Source organism: Plectropomus leopardus, chromosome 15 (assembly GCF_008729295.1).
Source record: "Plectropomus leopardus isolate mb chromosome 15, YSFRI_Pleo_2.0, whole genome shotgun sequence".
NCBI classification, from domain to species: domain Eukaryota; kingdom Metazoa; phylum Chordata; class Actinopteri; order Perciformes; family Serranidae; genus Plectropomus; species Plectropomus leopardus.
The window spans coordinates 26,641,040-26,668,679 of NC_056477.1; the positions used below are offsets into that span (position 1 = coordinate 26,641,040).

At 41.2% G+C, this 27,640-nt stretch overlaps 1 protein-coding gene across 1 annotated transcript in view; it reads left to right on the forward strand.

Annotated features, from left to right (window-relative positions):
• The window catches only part of thada (THADA armadillo repeat containing), a 110,865-nt gene that overhangs the window by 70,980 nt on the left and 12,245 nt on the right, over positions 1 to 27,640 (forward strand). The window contains exons 30-36 of the mRNA XM_042502101.1: positions 1,901 to 2,004; positions 5,038 to 5,120; positions 15,693 to 16,066; positions 20,267 to 20,391; positions 24,193 to 24,265; positions 24,670 to 24,820; positions 25,381 to 25,503. Of these exons, the coding sequence (XP_042358035.1) occupies positions 1,901 to 2,004; positions 5,038 to 5,120; positions 15,693 to 16,066; positions 20,267 to 20,391; positions 24,193 to 24,265; positions 24,670 to 24,820; positions 25,381 to 25,503 (1,033 nt within the window). The remainder of the gene's footprint in view (positions 1 to 1,900; positions 2,005 to 5,037; positions 5,121 to 15,692; positions 16,067 to 20,266; positions 20,392 to 24,192; positions 24,266 to 24,669; positions 24,821 to 25,380; positions 25,504 to 27,640) is intronic.

Consider the following 27,640-nt stretch of genomic DNA (forward strand, 5'->3'; position numbering starts at 1 on the left):
CCAGTGACCACAGAGAAAATTCCGATTTTTTCTTTAACAGTCTTTAAGCAAAAAACCAACTTAGACAATTCTGAAGCCAGAAACTTCTGTATCACCTCAAACATGACTGCTGCTGAGTTAAATGCCACGTCAGATGACTTGTAGACCATCAAGTCAACCTTCATATTAGTACACCATCCAAGGCCACATTTGATAAACTTATGACATAATGTGTGCTCAAGAAGTTCAAGAGGACAGAACGTTTAAGGCTTGGCAGACTTGTCACCAGTCCAACAAAACAGAACATAGGTAATTAAGATTACTCTAGTTTGGTAACAGTGTATTAAACACAGTGATGGGACACTGCTAGAATCATTTGATACTCCCTTGTCAAACACAAGATGTATCAAAAGATCATTTGCCAACTGGTGAAACGTGTAAAACTGGGAATCTGCCAGTCACATGAGATTTAGCGAAGTCAACACAACGGTCTGCAAATATTTGCGGAGATGAGTTCAAGTGTGACTGATCCGTTCAAACCAGTTTTGGATCGTGGAATCACTTGGAAAGGTTCAATATTTGGTTTGGGAATCGGCTCCAGCACTGGCTCCCCGTAGGTGGAAAAGCCCTCAGAGAGTGACAGCAAGAGGGACCCAGGGGTGTGGAAGCTGTTTGTATGAGCCAGTGGGTGTTGCCTGGGCGTGGAGACGGCAGGAGGAGAGAAGGGGCAGGCCAGGACTCAGTGGCCAGGCTTGGTGCTACGTGGTCGGCCTGGTTTTTCCCCACGTTTCCTTCCCTGCACTGCGTAATGAATGGCTTCCTACTGGTCTGTGGCCGTGGCCCCGGCTTAAAGAGTATACTTACCAAGGCCCAGAATACACAGCCCAGCCAGCCAGCCAGCCAGCCAGCCTGTGTCCTGGCCTCTGAACACTCCCAACCACCAGTCCACCTGCTACACACTGGCTCAGTCACACACTGTCACAGCAGCCACAATGAAAAGAGGGATTTCATCTTCAATGGGAAACAAACTCTTTTTTAGAATTCTTAAACATTTTCTGTCTCCATTACATAATGTACAGTTGCTACTGGCATAACCCCTTATATCCACCACATGGGCCCGAAGTCAAGTGACAAGGAAGGATGGTTGTCTTAAGGGGGATAACATAATTGTTGTCTGGTTTAAGGGTACTTCCCAGTGCCCAGCAGTCAGTGAGTGTGTAGTCAAGACTGGGTCAAGACTTTCTCACACGGATATCTGAGATTGACCCTGCTAAGTGCCACTTACAGCCTATCTCAAAAAAATTCAAATCACTTAAAGGGACAGTTCATCCTAAAGTTGAAACTACATAGTTTTCCTCTTACCTGTCACTCTGTTTATCAGTCTGGATTGTTTTGCTGTGAGTTGCAGAGTGTTGGAGAGATGTCGGCCTTCTCTCAATGTAATGGAACTAGATGGCACTTGGCTTGTGGTGCTCAAAGCAGCATAAAAATACATTTGAAAATCTTAACAGCAATGCCTGTATGACTGTGCAGGAGGAAGAGTGCATCTACTTATGAGCAAGACGCTCGTTTCAACGTGAGATGTAAACATTAATGGCATCCTCTTCGGCTGAGCTGTAACGTTAGCTAGCTCAGTGGTGAAGGTGAGGAAAATAGTTCCTACAAGAAACTGCTCACAACATGGTCTGTGGTTTATCTTGAGTATGGTCATGATTTCTGGAAAGAGACATTGCTGTTGAGTTTTTCAAAGTTATTTTCTTGGTGCTTTGGCTACCACAAGCCGAGTGCCATCTAGTTCCATTATGCCACCCAGTACACAAGCATTTCAGTCAGTGTTGCTAACCCTGGCTCATATAAATATGTATAGATTATAGATCTCACATGTATATCAGTTAATGAGGGTGTATTTGTGTGTATGCAGGTCCTGTTTCTGCTGCGCTCGTACCAGACTGACTCACACAGACCCCTGCCAGCAGGAAATGGCATCACCGAAGGCCTCCGTCAGCGCATGTGGCTCGCTTCACGGTAATCCTAGACTCACACACACACACACACACACACACACACACACACACACACACACACACACACACACACACACACACAGATGCATGCACACACAGATAGGCATCCCTCCCGCCCTTCCAACTCGCTCACCAGAAGAATAGCTCCTTGTCTCAGCGTTCATCCCCTCCCTGGCCGTGTCCGCTTCATGTCCTGCCCAGGCTTCCATTTCAAAGCAACCGCTCCTGTTTATTTTCCTTCTATTACCCCCCCCCCCCCCCCCTGGCCCTCTTGCTGAAGATCGAGGCCTCAAGATGGGGCACAGATTACCCAGCCGGCCCCATCCTGTCCAGCTGAGGTCAGGCCTGGGACTGCACTCTCCCCTATGCCACGGCCCACAGCAGATAACACAGGGTCGCTGGGTTAGCAACACTAGCCCTGCTAGCTGTGCTTGGTTACACTGATGAGCCTTTATTAAGATGACGAGGTAAATTCTTGCTCACCGGAGTGCGCCCGGCGTCTGTCCGTTTGATCACGTAGCCAGCACCACAGAGCCCGGCGCCCAGATCTAAGGACAGCGCAGGTCAGAGGATCTCTGTTTTTGGAAAAAGAAAACCTCGTCTCTCTTCCAGAACACCACTAATTTGAAACGGCCACCTTCCAAAAAGGACGGAATGCATTGTTCGTCTACTCTGAGTCAGTGTTGGGTTTTGGCCTCACACCGTTTCTGCGTTGTGTCATTTTGGACTTTTTCTGGCTCCGAGAGGGTGTCAGTGCTGGAGCGATGACTGCAGACACTCGTGGAGCTCGCTACAGTTGACTTTGGCTTTGTGGTGGCACTTTAGGCCAAGTACCAACCTCTGAGAACAACTCTGGTGTTTGGATTGTAATCTAATGATTCAACTTTCAGCCTGTTTTATAATGTTACCTCACATTCATACACACAAGAACACACCCAGCCCACTTTACAGACTCATCCCTGCCCCAAAGATGTTTTCACTGAAGCCACACACGCTCTCCTCAAGCCCTCTTCCCATGCCCCGTCACGTGTATTATGTGCGTTTGTGTGTGAAGTGTGCAGAGGGTTTGTGTGGGAGTGTGTGTCTTATTAATATCCGAGTGATGAAAATGTGACGTCAAGCTCACACACTGTCTCCCTTGTTTTCACACACACACACTTGGGGGCTTTCACGGCGCTGTGGTCATTCCCTCAATTGAACGCACACTGAACTGAACACACACTCCGCTCTGCCCACACACACGCTGCTCCACTTAAACTCAAGCCATTGGCAGATACAACGCATTTATGTAAACATTCGTAAATAATATAATGATAGTTAATCCTACATCGTGACTATAGAGAAACCAAAGAGCTGTGAGCTTCATAGTGAATCAGTTATTGTATGTTTACGGTTATGGGGAAATAATTGGTTCCTCTTTTCAGGCCCTAGCTTGTTTATGTGCGTGTCAACTGTAAGTGAATTAGTCAAATCTGTGCTCGTACTGCTGCAGGCATCTCATGTGATGGTCCCACATACTTGGCTTTGAGGACCCACCACAAATGAAAACACACATCACTGTCCTAATCAGCGTCTTGTCCTGGAAGCTGTTGACCCAGTAATAACAGTAACTTTTTGTTTGGGTAATCTCTATTTAGATGACTTTCATCTATTGTGCAGTAATGGCCACATGTACAAACTAACAGGAGTCATACTGAAAACATTATTTGATAAGATGATTAACAAACATTTTTATGTCATATTTTTTTAAAAACATGTATATATCTCATCTTCAACTAATTAGAATGCACCAGTGAGAAAAAAATCTCTTTTCAAGAGTGTCCTGCTCAAGATAGTCCAACTTAATATGAATGAAGGACAATTAAAACAAGACAAATGACTCAAAATGAGAATGGAACAGAATGGGATTCATAAATAATGAAAGAAGCTGAGAACTGGCAACTGTGTGTGTGTGTGTGTGTGTGTGTGTGTGTGTGTGTGTGCGTGTGTGCGTGTGTACGTGCACGTGAGAATACAGTACTGGCTGGGTGTAAAAACACCCTGTATTCCGAGCTCAATGGTGAGACTCACTAAATTGCACATAAAAAAAGGAATCTCATTACACTGGAAGTACAAATATTAGACTATTTAGAAGGTCAAGAATAAATTGCACGCTCATAATACTCGTTACTTATTTTATGTATTTGTTATTCTCTTTTTTCTTCCCTGTTTCTTTCAAACTTTTTTTAAATATAAAACTAAGTTTTATGCACTAATATTTCTATTATTTGTATATTATATAAAAAACTATGTATAGCACCTTGAGCTGCCTCTGTATGAAGCATGTTATATATACAAACTTAACTTGCCTTATTTCACCCTTCAGATAAACAGGAAGCTTTAAAACCCCAACAGGAGGTCTGATCAGGATGAGGATATGATATCAGCCCTTGAAATCACACAGTATCACAAAGATCCAATAGATTCATTGAATTACAAATGTCCAATGACCTTATTCAGCAGTTTGTGGTAAGACATGAGCCTGTTTCTGAAAAAAAACAAACCAAAACTTCATCTAGGATCTCTATGAAAAATCGATGATCGATGTCTGGAGGCTGCAGTGTTCTCTCGTTAACTTGATAAACAGTTTAGGAACATTTAAGGAGCATCCGTAATAAAAAAGAGCTTTCATTATAAAAAGTTCTTTCTTCAAAGTTCTGTACTAGATCAAAAGCAAAACCCATAATGGCGGCAAGCGGCAATTCTGGCAGCCTGTGATGTAGGCTGTAACCTTATCTGCCATCCCTGTGTTAGGAAGTTTTTTTGTTTTTCCGGATGCCAAAAGTCAATACAGTAAAACCAGTCAATACATAGCAAACAGTGTATATGGGCTGGAAACTTTAACGCAGTATTACTAAACTAAACTACAATGTTATCATTTTTGTAGGTTTTTTTTCTCATGTCCAGGGTACATTTGTTGAATGAAAGAAAATGATTGAAGAGAGTAAAATTAAAGAATTACAGAAAACATTTGCTTTTTTCCCCTTTTTTTCAGACAAAATAGCTGTGTGGTGACCAGAGGAGCCTTTCTGGATGTGTTAGTGTGTCTGTGTGGGCCAAAGATCAGTCTTCTGCATGGTGAGTAGTAGGCTTGTAGCAATATTAGAATTTCTAATTTGATATTGATACCCAGAAAAATACTTGATACTTGTTACCATTTTGCTGGGAAAAAAAGACAAAAAAATAAAAAAAATTATATGTTTAATGAAGATTTAAAAAAATACAAATGATAACATCGATGACAGCTGTAAGACCTCAATGACAATATTTTACTCCTGCCTGCTTCTCCAAACTGGGAGCATGCCAACTGTCATATACTGTATGTAATACTCTGATGGATAAATACCTCATACAGCCTCACTTAAAAAGATCTGATCTATCCACTTGATTTACTTTATCTTTAAAATTGGATGTCATGGTTAAGTCTCGCATTGAGTGGAAAATATGTGAATGTTGTTGAACAGGGTTTGAAAAGTGTTTGTCGCCTCTCTTGTTTTAGGCTTGATTGTGATGTATGGTCTTTTGCTGATGTCAGCCAGTTGCTGGAGAGGTTATCATGTCAGTAAACAGCAACTGTGTTCCCTCCATTTGCTGTGAATCGCACTCTGAATACTTCCAAGTCTGAACAGACAACCCCGCAACGTTTGCTGGCGAGGCTGTCCGCTGCTCTCCATTTAGACTGATTGTTGACAGAAGTCAGTTTCATCCCCCGGTGTGTGTCTCTGCGTGTGTGTCTGCGTACGTGGTGCGGTTGTGTGCACATGTGCGCAGACCGGCGGGGGTCTCGGCAGTGGAGGAATGTGAAACCAAAGGCGAGCGATCTCTGACAGATGGTGGGATTGTGCCTATGACCCAGTTTGTGTCGGAGCGCTGTACTCAGAGGAGAGAAAAAAAGAGAGAGGAGGGGGAGGCACTTATGTTTTCGGCCGGCCATGTGCTGAACACATGTTGGTCTTGACAGTGGAAATACCGAGGATTTCTCAAAACAAGCCTGCAGATTGAAGACCCGGCCTGGCCTGACTTGGCTCTGCTCCTTACATAACTAAATAAGCACCCTCTCGCTCACACACCTCTAATGCCTCTCTATTATTATCATTAGCTTGTCTTTGGCTTCGTTTCTCACCCTCTCTCTGGTGGTGTTTCAGTCCTGCATCGGTCTGTCTTTCCATTTTTCCTTCCTTCTCCTCCTTTCCAATCCCTCACCCTTTTCCTCTTGTGTAATTGCACTTTTCAAACAAATCAGAAGTTAAAAAGCCACAGGTTGGGCAAGTTCATATGAAAGCAGCAGGCTCTTAAGAGCGCCTGGCACCAGAGGTAAAGGAGGTGAACAATCAGCTTTTTCAATATTTCTTCTCTTTTTTTCCTCTTTAACTGGCACGCTGCATTAAGTAGGAACTTTGCATTTACCAGCCAATTCCTCTCAGCTCTGAACACCGGTCTTTGTTTGTGTGTGTGTGTGTGTGCGCGCGCGCGCGTGTGCGTGCGCACGCTCATTTTTCTGCCCCAGCCCTTTGATCCATGCGGACTCATAAAAAAAGCTCCCACCGTCCATTGCTTCATCTCTACCTCCACCAGTCTTCTGTTTCTCTGCTTTTCAGCCGTGCCAATAAAAAGAGCTGAAAGAGGTTTGGTGTGAGGGAGGTCGAGGAAAGTAGGAAAAAGAAAAAAACTCACCTAAATGTTTAAAGTATTAGTGAATGTGGTGGAATCTCATGTGTCTCTATTAGTGTGGGAGCAGATGCTGATGGTAAAATATGATGTTGCATGAGTCACTGTTCCTCTTCTCTCTATCTGGAAGAAATATCTGCTAGTACCCTGGAAAATCTTTATCGTAACAAGTGTGTCTGAGTGTGTCTATAACACTTTATATCAGAATTTTCATTTTGTAAGTTTTGGTATATTTGATGTTTAACTCGTGACATCATGACTACAAGTTTAAAAATTAGGCTAGCAGCTCGAAGCTTTAATAACACGCCCGGATCTTGCAGTGTCAGTCTGGCCCGCAGGATGTAGACTTTGGGTGTAAGCCGGTCATCGGCTGCCTATCTTGTTTTCAAAGTCCCCGTCACTACATGAAACTAGTCTCACATAACCAGACCTATCTACACACTTTGTTTTAGCGCTGTGTGTGAGACAACAACAGCCTCCGAGCTAGCAATCTACGCAGTTCCTACGGTTACGGAAAACCTCGACATGTTAAGGAATTCCACAAGCTTGTTTTCCAGAGGTTGAGAAGTCATGGAATTAGTAAAATCCCTTTTTCCTTTAATTTTCTTGTGTGCAGTGAAATTAATTCTTACACCAATCTTCCACAGATAAACTTCCACGTAATCTAACAAATGTATTTTTTGCAGCTGTTGACGTAAAATTGCTGTAATATGCACTGACGCTTGATGTTTTGTTCACCATTATGTACATTTCTACATTTCCTCCACATGTTCTGTCTCTCCCATGTTTGTCAGCTAGCTTGAGTTATGTTTGATTGGAGTTTGGGTCTGATATGTTTGAATAACCCTGGACAGCTGGAACAAGAAAAATAACATTCTGACTGTGATTTAACATGTTTCCATACTAATGCCACCACTACTTTAAGATTGTAGGATACTGCATTTTTTAGATTTAACATTTGATTCTGGAGGCTAAGGGCTTTTAATTGTCATTCAGAGTGCAAATTAGACCCCTCCCCCCACCCCACCCCTCTTTTTTTTAAACTGCTCTGAAAGTAGACAGCAGTCGTTTGAAGGTTTAGAGTATTCGCTTTTTCAAACAAATTAACCATCGGACCAACTGAACTGTCAGCTTAACTCTATCAGTGTACCGCTCTTTGTCCAAAATGCAGCTTTAATAATGAAGTTAACACTTGGAATAAAGTGTACACTACAGTGTGCTCATGTTACACCTTGTGAATAATGATGGGTCCTTGAAAAGTCATTGAAATCTCGTACTTGAAAATGCATAGGAACACTGAATGTGCATGATAAAACTGCTTTTAATATTATATGTGCTGTTTTAATTTGAGGGGATTTAGCATTTTTTTCTCCTTCGTGCAATGAATTATGATAGATTCAGCCAGACCTTTCTGTTGTGCTGGAACAGTGCAAGAGTTCTTGCTATGATGTGACTGGTGCGTTGCTAAATCCCTATGGAGCAGTGTTTTTACTGGTGGGTCCCATCTTGTTTCCAGTCATTCATGGATGTGAGAAAGGCTGCACACCATACATTTGTGATGGTTTTACTTCCACTTTTCCACTAATTGGCAGTTGGAAAGCTAGCAAAAGTGGATAAAAACAAACTAGCATTTCAAATATTCAAAAAATCAAATGTATTTTGACATTTTAAAAGAAATGCATCCAGTACATTTGTTATTAGGCCTCTAGGATACACCCAGTGTGTTTTTGGGCAAAACACTGACTGTAAATATAAATTTGTTTCTTTACAAGAAGACTCAGAGCACCCATGAAGTAATATTGGGCTTAATGGCCGTTTTAACCTTTTAAAAAAATGTAAAAAAAAAAACAAACAAACAAACAAAAAAAAAACACACCCACAAAAAAGAAATGTGGAAAAACATCATTTCTTACAGTGTAGTTGCTTTGGTCAGTATGAATGTGAGAAATCATAACAACATCTCATAAAGCTTTCAGCATACATGTATGGCTTTGGAGTGTCGTATTAAGACTTGAAAATATCCAAACCAATCCTTTAATCTGTCGTTGTACACAAAAAATCACGTTACCATAATTTTAGCGCATGTGATTAATGTTCATCTTTGGCAGCTTGGTAAGCCATGCAGTTCCATATTTGGATCCTCGCACACATTTTACTTTGTGCTTTTCTTTTTGGGAATTATGCACAAACCGCTGCCATGCAAAGTCATGAGAGAACTTCCTCCTCTTTTTTTATGAAATACTACAGGGTACTACAGTCCACACATTACGCCCTGTGGTTCTCAACATGGGGAGCACCCCCAGTAGGGTCGCAGAAAGGAATAAAGCTTTTCTGCCCACAATGGTTTTTAGTTTTTTCATAACAATTCTGAATAAATATACTAATGATCTGAAGTCATTATCTGAACAGTGATACTATTGAAATGAAACTAAGAACAACATCGCTCTTTGGTTGAACTGCTTACATGCGAGCTGTGATAGTCGGTCACAAGGATCAAGGAGTCTTTATTGATTCTTTACAGCCATGCAACGCATGAGTAGAACAAAATTAAATGCTCAGGTCTCGGTAATCTTTAAATAATGACATTATAATAAATAAAACACTGAATTAACAAGTAGGTCGATAGGTAGATAAAGTGAGCAGTGCAGCAGATCAACTGTAAAATCTTAAGAACTAAAATGTAAATAAACTATTGAATGTAATATACAATATAACTGAATGATCAAATCAAAATAAAAGTCCCTAAAAAGAAGCAGCAGCACGGTGCTAACGGAGCACTGCTCGACTTTAAAGGGCCTCCAGCCAAAAAGGGTTGTGAACTATAAGAGTCTGTAAATGAAATACAAGCCTTAAAAACATACCAGGTGAAAAATATTGAGTATTTCTATATGTTTTGTTTACCACTGATGGTGAAGACTGGACGGTATATAAATTTAGAAAAAGAAATGCAGATTTGTCCCATGTGTTATTTGGCTGATATAGAACACAATTTTCATGTGGAATTCTGCAAATTATAGTTTAGTAACATGAAAACAGATATTGATTTAGTACACATGGGTGATGCACAAAGATTAAGGTGGTTATCTACATATAAAACCTTTAGATTACCTCGTAATCTGGAGAAAGCATTGAAGATGAGAAAACAAACTCTTTATTGTGATAAAGGGGTAGATTTGTAAAATTTTTAAAATGTATTTTTCATTGTACAATACTTTTTTATAAGAATATTGATAATATATTACTTTGTGACTTAATTTATTTCATGTATCTTTATTTTTATTGTTTATTATTTTTGTTTATCTTTTATTTTTTGTTGTAAAACCCGAAGATGACACATGCTTTGTATTGTGATGGTGTCTTGTAATCCCATATGGGATGGGCCAGACTGGCATGACACTAAAATAAAAACTAACTAACTTATAAAATGTACTATATATAGATATTAATATGACATTAACATTCTTGCACAATAGAGAGCAGAGCTTCAGTCTGGAGCTAGCTACTGAAACATTTTTGTTCATTCTATTTTCCCTCCTGTAGATGCACTGCCTTTGTCATAATTTTTATTTTTTTTATACTGACAAGCCGCCATATTATTTGACAGTAATGTGGCCAGTGAAGTAGTAAAACTTCCTCATGAATTTCAGAATCTGCCAGCTACTGTGGCTGTTAGACGGAGTCGTCATTTCATAGCTTGCTGTTATTTTGATCTCTTTAGGACAAAGGGCAGTCCACAAACACTAACGTATATATACGTGTGTATATTTATATGTAGGGACAAAGCTTTAGGGTAATTAGAGGGAGGGACCTCGGTGAACTGTAAAGCTCAGTCAGCATGAGAAGGAGGTCAGCTCTCTCACACTGTCAGACACACACTCATACACACACACACACACACACACACACAAAGTGTCTGGGGTTTGTTTTTCACAGTTTGGGTAATGAAGGTGGAAGCTGATGTGAAATCCAGCTGTGTGCTTGCGTGCGAGAGCGCGTGCAAGCGTCTCGCCAAAGTTCGAGCTTGACACAGCAAAGTGTCTGCCAGCTTTTAGTGGTCTACGGACGATACTAATGGAGAACCCTTGACGTTTACTGGCACAATCACAACACACACACACACACACTGACACTCAAGTCCAAATGCAGCACAGTTTAGTTTTTGTGGTGTATCACTACAATCCAAAGTCTTGATTTACTCAATACAACACTCAAGCACTTCTTACATTACTTCCTGCACATGACTTACATATACCTCCATCATTTATGTTCAAGTTTACTACAGTCGGATTGGATTACAATGTTCTCCATCCAAACATGGTTCAGTCCCCATCTTACCCTAAACCACCAACTGTCGGACGGGTTTATTTAAACCAGATGTTGTAGTTACATTTAGTTTAGATATTTGAGCTATCCTGTAAAACATCCCAACACACATAAATGCTTACATTGGCTCAAATCTCTAAAAATATGACTCACAGATAATATGACTTTCTACTGCATTACGTTATTAGGAATATGTTTTCCTCTACATGTCTAATGTGTGTGTTTGTTGGGTTGTTTTCATACACTTCTACATCCTTAACTACAGCCCACTGACTGCAGTGGCACTGTATTTTCATTTTGGGCGTCTACTCAAGCTAATAACACCAGGTTAAGGCTTTCAAGTCTCAGGTTTCTTGGCTAAAACATGACAACTGTGAAAATCAGCACAACCACAAACTTTGTGGCCAACAAAGTCTGACTTCTTCCCTGTGAAGGTTGTTCAGGAAACCTGATGCATGTTTGCGTGTTTTCTCAAAAGCAGAGCTATGGATAGCAGTAACACCAGATTTCATGGATTTCTCTCATCCCATAGTTGTTGAAGTCATTTTAGTTTCCAACAGAAAAATTCATGCTGATGAGGACATTGGAGGAAATGTCAGGGGTCGGCTGTGTTTTTAGCAGCAAATAGACCAGTACACGTGCACTCCTCACTACACCTACACATCTATTAACACACAAAAAGATCTCAATGCTTCCTGTAATCCACTGAGCCAGGCCTCATCCCACAGTATCCCAAAATATCAAATAGTAATCACTACTTAATGGAGTCTGGACACGGTCCAGGTGCAGGTTTGCACACGAGCAGCATTAACAGACACAAGTGTTGTAGACACGGATTTAAATAAACACAGCTGTGGGAGAACAATGGCTGTTTATGATCAGACATGAAAAATCACATTGAAATGGCCCTCACAGGAACACCTTTTATTTGCTGAGGGAATGCCTCAATACCCCCCCCAACCTCCTCCACACACACTCCTCTAATAAAGCCCATCATAAAAAACAGCTTTGTATCCTGACTAATAATGTTTTTCCTCTTTCTCTTTCGTACTCTATTTCTTCTCTCATTTATCATCTTGCATTTTTTTCCAGTTTTTGCCTCTGCCTTTTCTTTCTTTGTTTCTTTCTTTCTTCTACCTTCGTTTCTCCTTCCCTTCATTTAGATTCAGTTGAAACCAAGTATTTTTTGTGCCCCTTTGCTCCATTTGCCTCCCATTAGTGCTTCTCCAGGCTGCAGCTTGTGTGTAAACATTTATGTGTATCTTAATAAGACGCACAAAATCATCAGGTATGAATCAGGACTGTAGTGTTACATTTGAATGTATTAGTATGTGACAAGCTAATGGTAGCATGCTGTTTCTATGACCCTTTGACACACACACACACACATACACTCCGTGTTTCTCTCCTCTCCAGCGTGACAGACAGCCGTTTTCTCTTTGACACACTCCCATTCTCTTTCAGTCATCCTCCTCTCTCTCCTCCCTTCATCATCGGTGTCATTACTGTGCCCCTACCACCCATTATAACCATTAGGGTACGCTTATTTGGCCCCAGACCCCCCTTTGAGGATCATGTTCCATAGTAACCTGGCCCGTCTCCACGGTAACCCGGCCCATCTCTTGAGGAATGCGGCATTTCCCGCTCTTTTGTCAGGCTTCGTTTTGAGTGGTGCTGCAGGGCCAGATTGAGTTGCACCGGATTTCATAAGCTCTCCGTGTGTGTGTGTGCGCGCGCTCGCGTTAAACTAATTGAGTTGGCTGTCAAAGCAGGGTCTGTGTGGAGTCTTGGAGCAGCACTGTAGGGAGGGGCACAGCTTTAGAATGGCATTGGGTTACTCTATAGCTGCCCTGCCACTGGATTATACTTATATTTCAGAGGAAGCGCGTGTGTGTGTGTGTGTGTGTGTGTGTGTGTGTGTGTGTGTGTGTGTGTGCACGTGTGTGTTTATTTGTGTGTCCATCACTCCCCATGGGTGTATGTTCACAGGTGGCTGGGTTGGCACGGGCATGGGCATTTCCAAACAGACACTGACGCAGCCTTTCCTATAAAAGTGAAAATAGAAAGGAACAGAGGAGACTGGCTTCTTCAGTCTGGCCTGTTGTCTGCATCTGTTTGCTTCACAAAGGACCGTGTGTCTGTTTGTTTCTCTCGCAGAGAGCTTGGACTCAATATGTCTAAAGAAATTAAGCCTGAACTTCTTGAAAGATTGTTATAAAAACTTCACTACGCTTCGCTACACTTTTTTAAATGTGCATGGCCAGGTATAATAGAGTCAAAATGAGCCAAAACTTTATAAATCCTAATTGGAAACAGGCACAATTTATTACAGTTTCCCTAGAAGCTGGACCAAAATGCTAATTATTTCCGTATAACCTTGTTCTGCTGTATCTTACGTTAATGTGACGGCATTTATTCAGACATGTGCCATGTTGGAAATGTTAAGAAAATACTTCACATCCAAATGACATAGTGAGATTGCAATGATGAGCTAATTCAAATGTAACATGTTAAATTGCCATTCAGTAAGAGCAAATAAGTGTAGACTGTAAATAATCTCTGATATCAACATAAGCCAAAGATTTAAGGCATGTGATATCACCATAAACAAAATATTTAAGACATATGATATCAACATAAACAAAATATTTAAGACATGATATCAGCAGAACAATTCTAAAAAAAAAAAAAAAGCTGTCAGTATTAATGCATGGCAGTGCCTGTAAAGGGCCTTGAGAGATGCTACATGCAGCTGCTTTAAGTTTGTTTCAAACTTTTTGTTAAATAAGCAAAAGAGAAAGGCTTGAATACACAAAATGATGAAATGATGTACTTCTACTTTACTTGAGTCTATTATTTTGATGCCACTTTATACCTCTGCTCCACTACATTTCAGAGGGAAATATTGTACTTCTGCATGACTTCATTTATCTGAAAGCTTTACTCATTAGTTACTTTACAAATTAAGATTTTTACATAATAAGCACAAGATGAGTTTATAAAATATGTTAGAAAATTTAGTGCCACCTATTTTTTTTGTAAACAATTCAGTTGTTTTCTGATTTATTTATTCATGTATTTTTAAAGATATTTTTTTACATGTTTTTTTCTTCTCTTTTTTCTTACTATACTTACTTTTACGTGAGTAATATTTTCAATGCTAGACATTTACTTGTATAAGAACTCTTTCACAGTGTGGGTGGGTGGAAAAATCGATTCACATAAGAATCTCAATTCTCATTTTTAACGATTCAAAATCAATTCAAAAATGGATTATAGACCATATTAATAATTTTGAGACCATTTGTTATACGGTGTCTTCCATCCATATTTAATCCATATTTAGATGATAAAAGTACATTAGCACTGATGCTAAACACCATATTGGTTTCCCATGGTTCCTTTGGAGAGGTCAGATGTTTGTTTCGGTCTTGTCCACCAATGGGAAGACGATCCGACACTTTGTATCTGTTTATGTATGCCACACGTCATCTGGAACAAACTGCACTGTGATTGGCCTAATCCTACTGTATCTATCGCTCTTTGTTATGGCAGCACCTCATGCATTAGAATAAACTCTGGTAGCCCCTATAATAATGATAATAATAATGGCACAGATAATGGGACACAAAAACAACTGCAAAAAAAACGATTGGACTTTTTTTTGGAAAAGTGTGTTCATTTTTTGAACTCTAATAATTACAATGTTAATTTTTTATTTCTGATTCCCAACACTTGGAAGAAAGGTTTTCTACAACAAAAAAGCTTGTACATAATAAAACCTCTGCCACTGGAAAAACAGAATGGAGTAGATCCTGAAATTACACCTCCTATATTTTGAATCGGTAATTGATTTTGATCGGAAAAAGTTTTTAATCGAGAACTGATTCTGAATCGAATTGTGACCCCAAGAATCGAAATCAAATCGAATCATGAGAAAGATTCACACCCATTGTGTGGAACAGGACACCTTTGACCAAAAAAATAAACTTTACCTAGCAGAACATGGGAGTTGCTGGTCCACCACTGCTTTGTTTCGTTAATTTATTTGTTCTATTATGTGATGTTGGTAATCCAAACTAACCCTAAAACACCAATGTTACACAACATTATTGTAACATTGTGATGTTACTGTACGCATTGGTTTGGTGGCTGGCAAGAGCTACTTGTCATAGAAGCATATTGCTGGAAGCTGGGTCAATATTAAAACATATAAATAAATAAGATCTCTACTGGATTCTGTATTGCAAAAATGGCATGCAGTTAATTAAAAATGATGCTGTGCATTATTAAGTGCAGTTCTATGACGTTGTGTGATTAACGATGGCAAATTATTGGAGTTGGAGTTGGAGTAACTAGAGGGCGTATAGGGGATAAGATGCCACCGACAGCCATCCGAATGACCAACCATTACTTTGAATAAAATGACAGATTTTGGGTTTAAAAATTATTGGAAACATTTGAGATAATGTACGTACACAACTCAACAAAATATGTAACATGTAAGTTTTAGACATGGGGATTATACATATCATATCTTTAAATACTCAAATGTGAAATAACAGCCAAAGTTATAGTAAATATATCACACAAACATCCATCCTAAAACTGTGTCCTCATTGTGCTTTGCTAACATGAAGATGTCTATGTCTTTGTCAGATTCAGAGGTCAGTGATCTCCGTCAGGAAGCTCTGTCCATCCTGATGGCCTCAGACCTCATCAACCCCGACGCTTCCTCCAGCACCCTTGGGCCCGGCAGCACCCAGTACCTGCTCAGCCTGACCCGGGTGGCCCTGAGTGCCAGCGTGGAGATCCCTGAGCTGTGGGGGGGCCCTCAGCTCATGAGCCAGCTCCCGCAGTGTCTCCTGCAGTGCCCACAGTACGAGGTGAGGGAGCTGGCTCTAGAGGGGGTGCTTACGAGGCTACAGGAGGACGAGGAGGAGGAGAGGAGTACACAATGGCTGGACGAGACCACCCTGTCTAAACTGACCAGCCTGGCTCTGCATGAAACACACCCCCAGTGTCTGGCCAAGGTGAGACCACACACACAAAAACATTATAGGAGGTGCATTTTTTTTGTTGTGTGTTTTTTGAGAGCCTGTATATGTGTCTAGCACTTTTATAGATGTGTGTGTGTGTGTGTGTGTGTGTGTGTGTGTGTGTGTGTGTGTTTGTGTTTGTATAATCCCTTGTTCGTGCTCATGTGAGCGAGTCTTAGAGAGGCGATGAGCAGCATCATTTCAGAGTCTTGTCATCACACAATGAGGGAACCTGTCCAAAAAATAAGTTTTTCCTATTCATCACAGTTTCACTGAACCACAGGGACATTTGCTGCAAATTGATTAAATGTCCAAATCCATCTTGCAGAGGCTTGCGTGAGAGGCTAATCGGCCGCAGGGGGACACGCCAAGCACACTGGCAATGAGCTGACTTGCTCACTTACACACACTCATGAGAGGTTTGGTAGGCTTCCACTCTTAACAAGTTTTGGAGGAGAAAACGCAGCTTATTTCCTGTTTGGGGACAGGAGGTTGTATTTCAGTGTGTTCATAAAGCGAGGCCAGCAGATCTGCTCTGTCCTGCTCTGTTGCTCCTGTCGTTAACACTCCTCCAGAGCTGACATGACTCAGCACTGCTGGGACTCGCTGGCTCTACTGTATGTATGTTTCCACGCTGCTGCAGATTTGTGTGTTTTATGTTTGTTGTGTTTTAGCTTTTTGGGGTTTTTTTGTATGTGTGTGTTTGGTTGTGCATTCTTTGCCAGGCGCTGCTTTACAGGCCAGCCGTTAATGGTTAAAGTGTCGGCCCCGTTAAGTGGAGCCTCCCCTGTGCCAAGGACACGCCAACCCCAACGGGCCAGTTGCCATAGCTCACCCTGGACTCCACTGAAGCATTCTGGGAGAGGAGCAGGAGCAGCAGTAGGCCAAGGACTCAGTGTTGGTCTGTTGCTCTGCCCTGTAAAGATGCTTCCAAAGTCTGAAGATGTTTGTCATCTTCAGTCCTCATTCAAGACACCCCAATCTGCTGCATTAGCACTGAAATGGATATATGGCAGCCTGAATGGTCCTGAAAGTATAACCTGTCACATTCTCAAACTGTTAAAACTCTTCAGGGACACTCAGGGTAATACTCTTTACTCTAAATTGCAAAATTCCATTTCTCCTGATTAGAAATGCCACAGGGAACAATCTCTTTAATTCCAGTCAGCAAAATAAAAACATTGAACTATAAATAACATTTGGAAAAGACACATGGTGTCTTACAAAATACTGTGGTGTTAGGATGTGTGTGGGTGACTGCTGTTGGTGTTTTTCAGGCCTCAGACACACTTGCCTGCTACCTGGTAACACATGAATGTGCACTTAAGTGCTCAAGACAGCGAAAGTGGGTGTTGAGGGAGACTCATGACATTAAAGTTGATCCAACTGGAAATTGTAACTCAGCAAGTATGCTGACTTGTAGTATGCAGACTGTTTTTTTCTGGTTTTAAAGTTTTGTTAGCTGAATCTTTGTTTTTACTGAAAGTGATACAGATAGTCATCACTTGGTTTTGTGAGTCAAATCTTAGGTTGTCTGCCATGATTCCATTAACAAAAGTAATGTCTAGAGAGTAGGAGGAGGTGAGGAGAAGAGATTTCATGATGATATTGTGAGAGTTTTAGTGTATGGAGCCATGACTTGAGGAGCAGATGATGTTGTACGGTCTTTCTGCTGTGAAAATGATTTTTTTCTCCCTACACACACGACAGGCAGTTAAAGGGTTTGCATTCATTGTGATTTTTTTTGACATTTAGATAAAAAGTCATGTATTAAAATTAAATCAGGCAGTTTTTCTCTTTGGTCAACATCTCTTTCCTTGTTTGGCATGGGTTCGGCTTTGGCCATGGATGCCAGTAAATACCAATGTAAAGCAGCAACACCTCGAGGCTGTCAAGGCTTAAGAGACTGACAAAATAAGGGCCAGACAGCACTGCTGTGCAAGCTGGCCAACCTTTATAACTTCTTGTGTGTGTCTGTTCACGCAGGGTGGGCGTCACTGTTTATTTGCATGTTACAGCTATGAAAGTCCGTACGCGTCTACGCCTGAGTTGGCATGTTTTCCTGTGACTCTGTATATATGAGTATGTGGGCAGTCGAGTGTGTTGCAAGACGGGAGCTCATTAAAGCAGGTTGTTAAAGTCAGAAGCAGCAGAGATGGTCAGAGCAGCTGCGTTGGGGCTAGCAGTTGAATACCTGGCAGACAGACGGGTGGATGAACAGTGAAAAGCACACAGAGGCAATAGCTGGGATTAAAACTGTGTGCATTTTTTCATTTATGCAATAAAGAGAGGGAAATGTAGCTGTCCCAATGAATAATGACACTGGCTTTGCATTTCAGGCGCAATGATTGATTCACTTTCACTGGAGTTGAGAAGAGCCAATAGACTTTCTGTGAATTTTTTCTTTAAAAAATGCACTTAATCCCATGTCCACCACAAGTGTAATAGGCTGCTGTGGTTACTGGACCCTATTTTTTGGTGCATTAGAACATTACAAATAACTTGTTTCCCACAGTATGGAAAATGGGCAACATTAACTGTATGAACAATAGTCAGGGTTTCTGATTATAGGTTAACCGTCTGGAGGCAATATATTTGCAAGATGCTTAAAATTGCATTAATGGAAACTGAAAGAATTGACATGATATCACATTATAAAGTGGTTACAGCAAACCTTTTAAAAAACAAGTGCCTATTTATGTATCCACCAGCCACAGAGCAAAGTGAGCATTCATTTTTTTTCACAGATTTATGTTTTTGGCCCCTCACAAATAAGTCTAATATTCACTCTGCTTTTGTGTCTGTTCTGGTTTAAGTCTAATAACATATATTTTTCTTAAGTGTTCCACTTAACAGTAGTCCCTTTCACACTGGACAAAAACACCAGTTACTTCTGGGTTTTGTCTTTTGTCTTTCCTGTACATGGATGCTAATTTGGGTGGGAAATAGGTTTGTCCACCAGCTTGTCTGTCTCCCATTTGGTGCAGGGCGTGTAGTGCACAGTTGGTTTATCAGAGGTTTTTTTTTTTTGCTAAAATAAATTGAAATTGAAATGATATTGTGGCCCCAAGAACCAAAACAAGGAGCTTAAAAATGCTTCATAGAGCTGCAGGAAACTGCTGAGTTCACATTAGCCATAGACTTTGGATCCATTGTTATTTTAAAGAATTGATTAGTGCAGCTTTAAAATGGCACTTTTTTTCCTAAACCTAATGATGACTATTTTTGATTGAACTATCAGATCAGTCAGTCAATCAAAACAACAGACTCACAGCAAGGAGGTCTACCTTGCTGCCTTGTTTTTTTACTGCTCACATGCACAAATAAACAGTGACACACACATACACACAGATGTTTACACACAGCGATTGCATGCGCCCGCTCGCCCTGCTCTCCACCCACACAGATCCTATAAAGCAAGCTTTATTTTAAAGCTCTAATAACAGGTTGGGGCCTTGAAAGAAATAATAATCATTGAGATATGCAGCAGGAATGTCAACATGTGTTCACGGCTGGATGTGTGTTTTTAACGGGGTCTCACGCGGTGGAAAACTAGTCTTTTCCTCGGTCAGCTGCCTCCCTCACTGGAGGAGTGACCGGGCAAAGAAAACAGCATGTGGAGGATGAAGAGGAGGGGTGAGCAGCGAGGGAAGACGGAGACAGAAAATCAGGTTAAGGAAGTTAGGCTGAAAGGATGCTTAGAGTAGACAAAAGACAAGGGAAATATTGCCACCTGAATAGATGAAAGCTTGCTGCAACTCTGCTCATCTTTGTGTGCATGCACGTGCTTGTGCATACATATTCATGCATATATTTGTGTGCAATGTGTGTGTGAAAGAGAGAGCGAGGCAGCTGTGTACCCGTGGTTAGGGTGTGCGTAGGGAGGATCTGACCGGTGCGGTAAAAATACCCTCGGGGCAACTTGCCAGCCGCACTGCAGAGAGGACACCAAAGCTGTGTTGATGGATGGCCCTGAGCAACTTCCCCCACCAGGAGCTCTCTGTGTGTGTGTGTGTGTGTGTGTGTGTGTGTGTGTGTGTGTGTGTGTGTGTGTGTGTGTGTGTGTGTGTGTGGGTGTGCGCGTGCACGTGCGTGCGTGCGTGCATGCGTGCGTGTGTGTGTGTGTAAAACAACATTAATATTTCTTACTCCTTTGACAATCTCTTTGTCTCTGCCTCTCCTTCCTCCTCTCAGGTGCTCACCTTGTTGTGTGTGTTGAGCTCCAGCGGTGAGCTCCAGTGGAGGGATGGTGTGAAGATTTTGTCTCAAGAGGAGGTCCTGCTGCACCTTCTCGCTTTGGCTCAGAATTCTGCTCACAGGTCAGAGAAGACACATACTGTATACATGTACAAATCATGTTAAACATCATCCTTAAGTCCCACCTTAATGTGAGCCTCTAGTTGGGCCAAATGATGAGACATTAGTTCTACAAATAGAATCAAAAAGGTATTATCCCTGAAATGCCATACACCAAAAATCATACAGACACTGCATGATTTTTGTATCAAATTACTTTAATATTGGTTGTCTTTTACAACCATTAAACTACTAAAGCCTCTGCAGAACTGTTAAATGTGTCATGAAAGTTGAAGGGACTTCAGCGTTTCTTTTTAATGCTTTTAATTGTTGCCACTGATTCACTCTTCTCACTTTTTTGCGTAATGCCTTAATGTAATGCGGGGGAGGGAAATTGGGAATGACAGTACCTGGATTCAAACATTGTATCCACCAGAGAGCCTCAAGACACTGTCATTAATTTAGAAACAAGAAAAAGGGCCCTTTCTTGGGTCTAATAAAGTTGCTCTCTAAACTACAAGTGTTGCTGGTCCTCTTTGACCCCTTTCTTTACACCCAGCAGAAAACAGAGTGAGCGCAGTTTGTCAGTTTCAGAAACGCTTGTTATTTTCACGGGCAGCGCCCATGCTGTGCAAGTAGCAAATGCAACTATCTGTGCATCCATGGGCATAGTCTTAAACTGGGTGTGGTCAGATGCATTGCTGGCGTATTGCTATTTTATGGCAGCAGAGAGACCAACAAAAACCTTGTCTAAAGTAAAGGGCAATATTTTCCTGTTATTTAAAGGGTGCATTATTCAAATAGTAAGATGCGCCTATATAGGCGAGTTAGCAATGCACATACACTTGTTGCACACACAGGGATGGGTTGCAGCTGGATGAAAATGTAAACACAGCAGAGAGCAGAGCAGAGCTGCAGAGCTGCTGTCCGGCTCCATATTAAGAGAGATGCTGTGCACATTTACAAATAAGAGCAGCATAAATGTATTGATTATTTTAGAAGCTAAAGGTTTAGTTCTGTTTCCTCTATTAAATTTATAACCACAGTCCTTAGATTTACTGCTTAATTGTCCCCTAATACTCACTGCAGTGACCTTACTGCTCTGACTGCTCTTCTTTCAACAGAAAACTGCTCCCTTCAAAAGTTTGCCAAATCTGCCATGTGCGCCAGGAGTAGGCAGTTGGTTTGTAAAAGGAATAAAAAATAACACTCTGATTGGTTGAATTCATGTTATGCCCCTAATAATAATAATACTAAATTAGATTAATAAATACAACTTTAAAGAACTGTCAATGATTAAAATAAGGAGAAAATAAATACATTTTAAAAAAGCCACCATATATCCTGAAAAAGGCAACCAAGTTCTCTCACATAGACCATTTAAAATATATATATTTTTAATCATGTTCATGCATGTAGTTCTGTTCAGAAAGCATTTTAATCATGGTTTCTGGGTCCTAATCTCTGTGCACCATTGTATAAAACAGGCCAATACCTAATACATTTCAAGGTAAATGCAGGAAATGGGAGGCAACTAAGTGAAACAAAACGCTCGCTCCCTCCTGAATACTCGCTGTCAAAACAAGTCCCTAAACAAGCTTTTAGCTGTGATGGATGGAGGAGACATGACTGTACTGCATGGCAAGATGCAACCACACACTCCTCCTCCTCCATTTCCCTGGGTTTTTTTTTCTTTTTTTTTCGTCTGGCTCCCTCGTCTTGTGAAAGAGCCCTCACGCTGCCGTGGCAGGCTGGCTGTCAAACCTTCATTCAGAGCCAGAGTCCATGGAGGAGGGACACACCGGGTCACTGGCTGCACCTGGACACATCTGCAGTTCACTGACTCCCATCTGTGTCGCTGTTTGTGTGGTTGGTTATATATTGTTGCAGTATTTAGGTGAGCAAAGTGTTCACCACCAGAGACTGGTAGTTCAGAAAAAATAAATAAATTTAAAAAAAACGTAGATTAAAGCAGATATATGTGCTTTCAAAGGCACATATTTCATGAGAGTTTGAGAAACTCTGGGCCCGTTTTACCACAAACTGACTTGGCACAAAGTGTTCCAGTGTTTGTGTGTGTGTGCACACACTGTAAGCCCTTTGACATGCATTGACAGACACACACACCTTCCTTGACAAGCCACTGCTGTACTTTTCTCACCCCGACAAGAGAATAGAGGCTTGAATAAGGATTGGATTACAAAGGCTTTTAGCCCTGTAAAGCCTTTTCCTGGCCACAATCTTTGGACCCGGGGATCCACTTTCCCTTTGGAGCGGCCCCAGGGTTATGATTAGAGCAGGGGAGGGATGGGATTGGGTTGCTGGCTGCCCTTGTCTGCCGTGTGATTGAATGGCACTGAGACTATTGTGATCTATAATGTAGTGATGAGTACCAGCACACTTCTTTTGTGGATTGTAAGTCAATACAGTTGAGTGATGTGTGTGTAGTTGGAGATGCTGGGGTGTTATGTGTAGTTAACGGTTTCCACAGAACAACCTCAGGAGCACATTACCATTTTCAGACCCTCTCACTGCACTCATATGTAAAAGTAAAGGGTTGGTTCACCCAAATTGATAAAAAAAAAAAAATGTAGTGACTTATTTGGCTTTTAAGTAGTGGCACCAGCAGAAATGTTTCATAGGGGTGGCCAGATGGGGCCACCAAAAATCTTAAGGTGGCACACTGAAACCAAATGCCGTAACTGGGTTTCAAGAGCTCTATTATGCTGTCCAAGTATTTAAACGGGTTAAAAACTGTCAATATGAGAGTTAAGATATGCTTTTCTTTCTTATTTTACAGCTAATATTACCAGTTATCTAAGGTAAATAGACTAAAAGCAGTAAGGTTAACATTTTGAGTTCCACAGCAATCTGGTTTTAATGTGTGTTTCATCATTCTTAAGGTAGGCTGGTTGTCCTTTTCCTTAAAAAGACAAATGTACAGCTTTAGTTTGAAGGAGACATAAATTGTAAATAACGAAACATTGCCTGGGAGCAAAGTAACTCAGGTTAAAAGAAGGTCTCCAGTCACTAACCTCCACACAGGTGACAGCAGTGGCCGAAGGCTTTATGTTTTGGGGTTGTCCATCCGTCCGTCTATCCCATCCTGGTGAACGTGAAATCTCAAGAGCGCCTTGAGGGAATTTCTTGAAATTTGGCACAAACGTCCACTTGGACTCAAGTTGAACTGATTTGAATTTGGTGGCCCAGGGTCAAAGGTCACTATGACCTCACAAAACATGTTTGGCCATGACTTATAAATTCATAAGCTAACTTTGACAATATTTCACACTAATTTCTAATAGAATATAATGATGACAGTGATGACATTTCATTTCCAAAAGGTCAGAAGTCAGCTTCACTGTGGTGTCATAATTTTCTAAAAAAAAAAAACACTTTAATGGCCATTTTCCAATGTCATAGCTCACGAACAGAGGGGGAGACATTTGGTCAGATACTAAGTTGGTGAATTATGGGTGTCCACATTGAAACTGTGCTTATTACATATATCTTTTGTGCTGCCAGGTTATAGATGTGTGTGAAGCATCCATATTTTCAGAGACAACTTGGTGGTGTGCGTAGGCACATACTCGCGAGGCAGCAATTCTGGTTTTTCGATTATTTTCACGAATGTATCAGAGTGGCTGTGGGCCCATTTCCTCTTAGAAATGTTAATGTGGAGTGGGGGATGGGGTGGGGGATGGGGGGGTTTAGACAGCAACAGAGGAGAGATCCATCTTCCAGCACAGACATTATAAATAAACCAACACAGTTATTCTTAGACATTTGGAAGCTGGTATCAGGTGTTTGATTTTCTGTTTCAGTGTGGAGCTCCACTGCGCTGCCCTGACTCTGGTCTCTCAACTGGTGGTTCAGCTGGTGAACTCTAACCCTCAGGTAAACACTGACTGTATGACCTCACAGTCTTTCACCTGACAGCAAAATGTGCCAGCAGACTTTGGTTAAAGACAAGAAGCTGCTGGTTCTTGCCACCACCCATCGGTCCCATACTGTTTCATGTTTCCATTATCTGAGCATACTGCTTACTGCCCTCACTGCAGGGCAAGACGTCACCTTTTCACTCATGTAGTTCTGTTATAACTATTAGTCGAATTTAAAAATGAAAAATGTGAACAAATTATTGGAGGAACACGTCAAATGCAGATTCTAGTTAGCAGATCTAAAGCGCCTGTTGGAGATGCAACACACACGTTAAGATCATTCTGTGCAACCAAAGTAACACTGCTGCTTGAAAAATGTTTCCATAAACTTTTGTTTTCTCTGATTAATCCATCATGTAGGGTGTGAGCACAGTGGCATGTTTGGCTCAGTGGGGGGCGCTGGTCTGCTCATGCTGCAGTGAGGAGCAGCCAGCGGAGGTGAAGCTGATGGCTGCCAAGGTGTTGGTCAGTTGTGCAGGGACTGTGCTGACCAGCTCCCATCTGCCACTGGGTGAGTCTCAGTTATGGAGCCTCTTAAAGAAATGTGATATATACTGTATAGTAATGTAAATATAATATAGATGTAGGATCCATCCCAGGCAGTCAAGTTAAATACTTTGATGTGAACAGAAATGTGTTGCAAAGAATGGAGTAAAAAAAAATTCAGAAATCTTGGGTCCTGAAATCCAGCTCTTCAAGTTGGCAGCGTTATTACAGTTTTGTATTTTCATTAGTTTTTCTTTTTAATTTTTTTTTAATTAAAGCCAACTAATTATTAGTTTCCAGAGTTGGTTTTCTTGTTTTCTTTCTTTGTTTGTTTTAGAAACAGTTTAGTTTTAATGCCTCCTCATGCTTGTGCTGACCAAACAGACAAAGACTAAAACTAGACATTTCCTGTATATTTTTATTTCATTTCAACGAGTACACAATGTCATAGGTTTTTCTTTCTTTTTTTTTTTTTAAAGATTTTTAGTTAGCTAAAATGTTTTTTCACACCTTGTTTTAAGTTTTCAGTTTAATTTTAGTTAACTTAAATAACCTTGCAGGTTACAATCTGTGTTTCTGTGTCAGGTCTGTCCACAACAGTTTCTCTGTGGAGGAGTCTGTTCACGCTGCTGCAGGATGAAGACCAGGATGTCAGAGATTCAGCCTCTGACTTCATCTCTAATGTACCAGCTCCTCTGCTCAGCGCAGGTACACACTCAGACACACAATTAATACACACTAACGAATACAACATACCTTCTCAGCACACATACACAACCATGGTTATACACATGATACACATATTTGCCCACTTGGAATATACATGCTCATTCACTCATACACAAACAGAAGAAGTGTAAGACAACAATGATAATTACTGAAACATATACACACACTCACATGCATAAACAGAGGCACACACACACACATAAGAAGACCGCAAACACATGTTAAAAAGGGTTGATGACATCATTTCGTGCTAAGGGTTGGGGAGCATTCCTGGAATGAAGGGCACTAATTCTAGGTGGGACGCAAGAGTGAAAAGTGTGTGTGTGTGTGTGTGCGTGTGTGTGGGTGTGTGGGTGGTTATGTGTCATTGTTTGGTGAATGTCTGAGGTCTGTTTTCTGAAAGAATCATATGATGGCAGCTTGCAAATACCTCACGTATACACACACTAATGACAGTCTTATCCCCATCGTTATTCTCTCCCACACACACACACGCACACACACGATTAGAGGACTGACAGCTGCCGGCTCTCAAGTGCCCTTCACAAACAATCATAGTGCGACTTCCTCTCCTCACAACACTCAACTTCCTGTATTTTCCCAGCTTTTCCTCTGGGAGCCACCCTTATTGTGTCTGTCGCCACTGATAGTATCTCATAACATAACACGAGAAGGCAAAACAGCTCCTCAAACGTCTCCGCAGCCCTTCATAGCAACACTGCACATGGACAGTAGGGAAATGTAGTCCAGTAGTAATTTTAGCTCAAGGCTGAAATGAACTTTTCTTTTTTTTACTGCCCACATTTTTGTTAATCTATTTATTACAAGTGAGAAAAATCCAAATCATGTTTCATGATCTAAAGATACAGGAAAGACATTTGAAATTCCTGAACGTGTGTTGATGCCAGGATTTTTTTGTGTGCGTGTTCTATATGTGTTTATGTACATAAGGCTAGACGGGGTCAGATAAGCTGTCAGCTAAGAATCAGATAGGAGCTCAACAACATGACTAAGACGGAGAGGTTTTCTCTCCCGCAGGAAGAGAACACAATAGGCATAATTGCAGAGTGGGTGTCCTTATGTGTGCAGAAAAGAGTGGGGGGGATTCTCTTTTGTCCATCCATATTCATTGTTCATTTGGAGATTACATTTCGAGTGTGAGGGGGGAGGTGGAGTGTGTGTAACTTACCGTAAACTGGACTCACTGTGGGGGTAAGGAGTCTGAGCGTGTGACTTCATTCAACTTTCCTAGAAATTCATGAAAAGTGCCCTAGATTCCTCTTCTATTTTATCATGTGTCGTATGTACAGCAGGAATGTAGCGAAATGAAATGAGACGGTAAATTGGTAACGTTGTATCAAATGAATGAGTGACTCTGCCAGAAAAGCTGAATTCCTCATGTAAATGAAAAACAACAGAAAAACCCAAAAAGAAATCACATCCCAGTGACTGTAAAAAAAAAACAAAGCCTTCAATTGGAACAATATGTCATCTTTCTACTTTGAGAGCTCAAACTTAAGTGATGTTTCCAAAATTAAACACACGACGGGGAGCTGGGAGGACATTTTGGTACTTGGAGAGCTATGGCATTTAATGAAGTCATCTTTGTGTGAACGCTGTTACTGCTGTCTCTGTGTATGACTGTGTCAGTGTGTTAATAAGTTAAGTTCAAGAGCTGGTGTCAATGATACTTGAAGGTTTTTTTTCTGCCGTTAGCACCAAAATGAAATTCTGCTAAATGTCAAATTTCGGAAAGCGTATTAAGAGCTTGGGTAGCGTGCAGTTAAAGTGGTAAAGTTCAAAGACGTGGGGTTCCGGTTGTGATCTCTTTGGCTCGGTGACCTGCATAATATCTCAGGTCAGCACATTAACACTCTGCTGTCAGAAGGCCAAGAAAATAGAAATGGAATAGCCTGGCATGCTATTCCACACCACAGCTATAGAGTGCAATGCTGTGCCAATGGAAAAACAACATTACTGTGTGTTTGTGTGGATACAGGTCACTGTGTGTGTGTGTGTGTGTGTGTGTGTGTTTGCTTGTGTGTATCTTTCCCATCCCCTGCAGGCCAGCCAGCCAGATAGTCTGCCCATAGCGTGTGTGTGTGTGTGTGTGTGT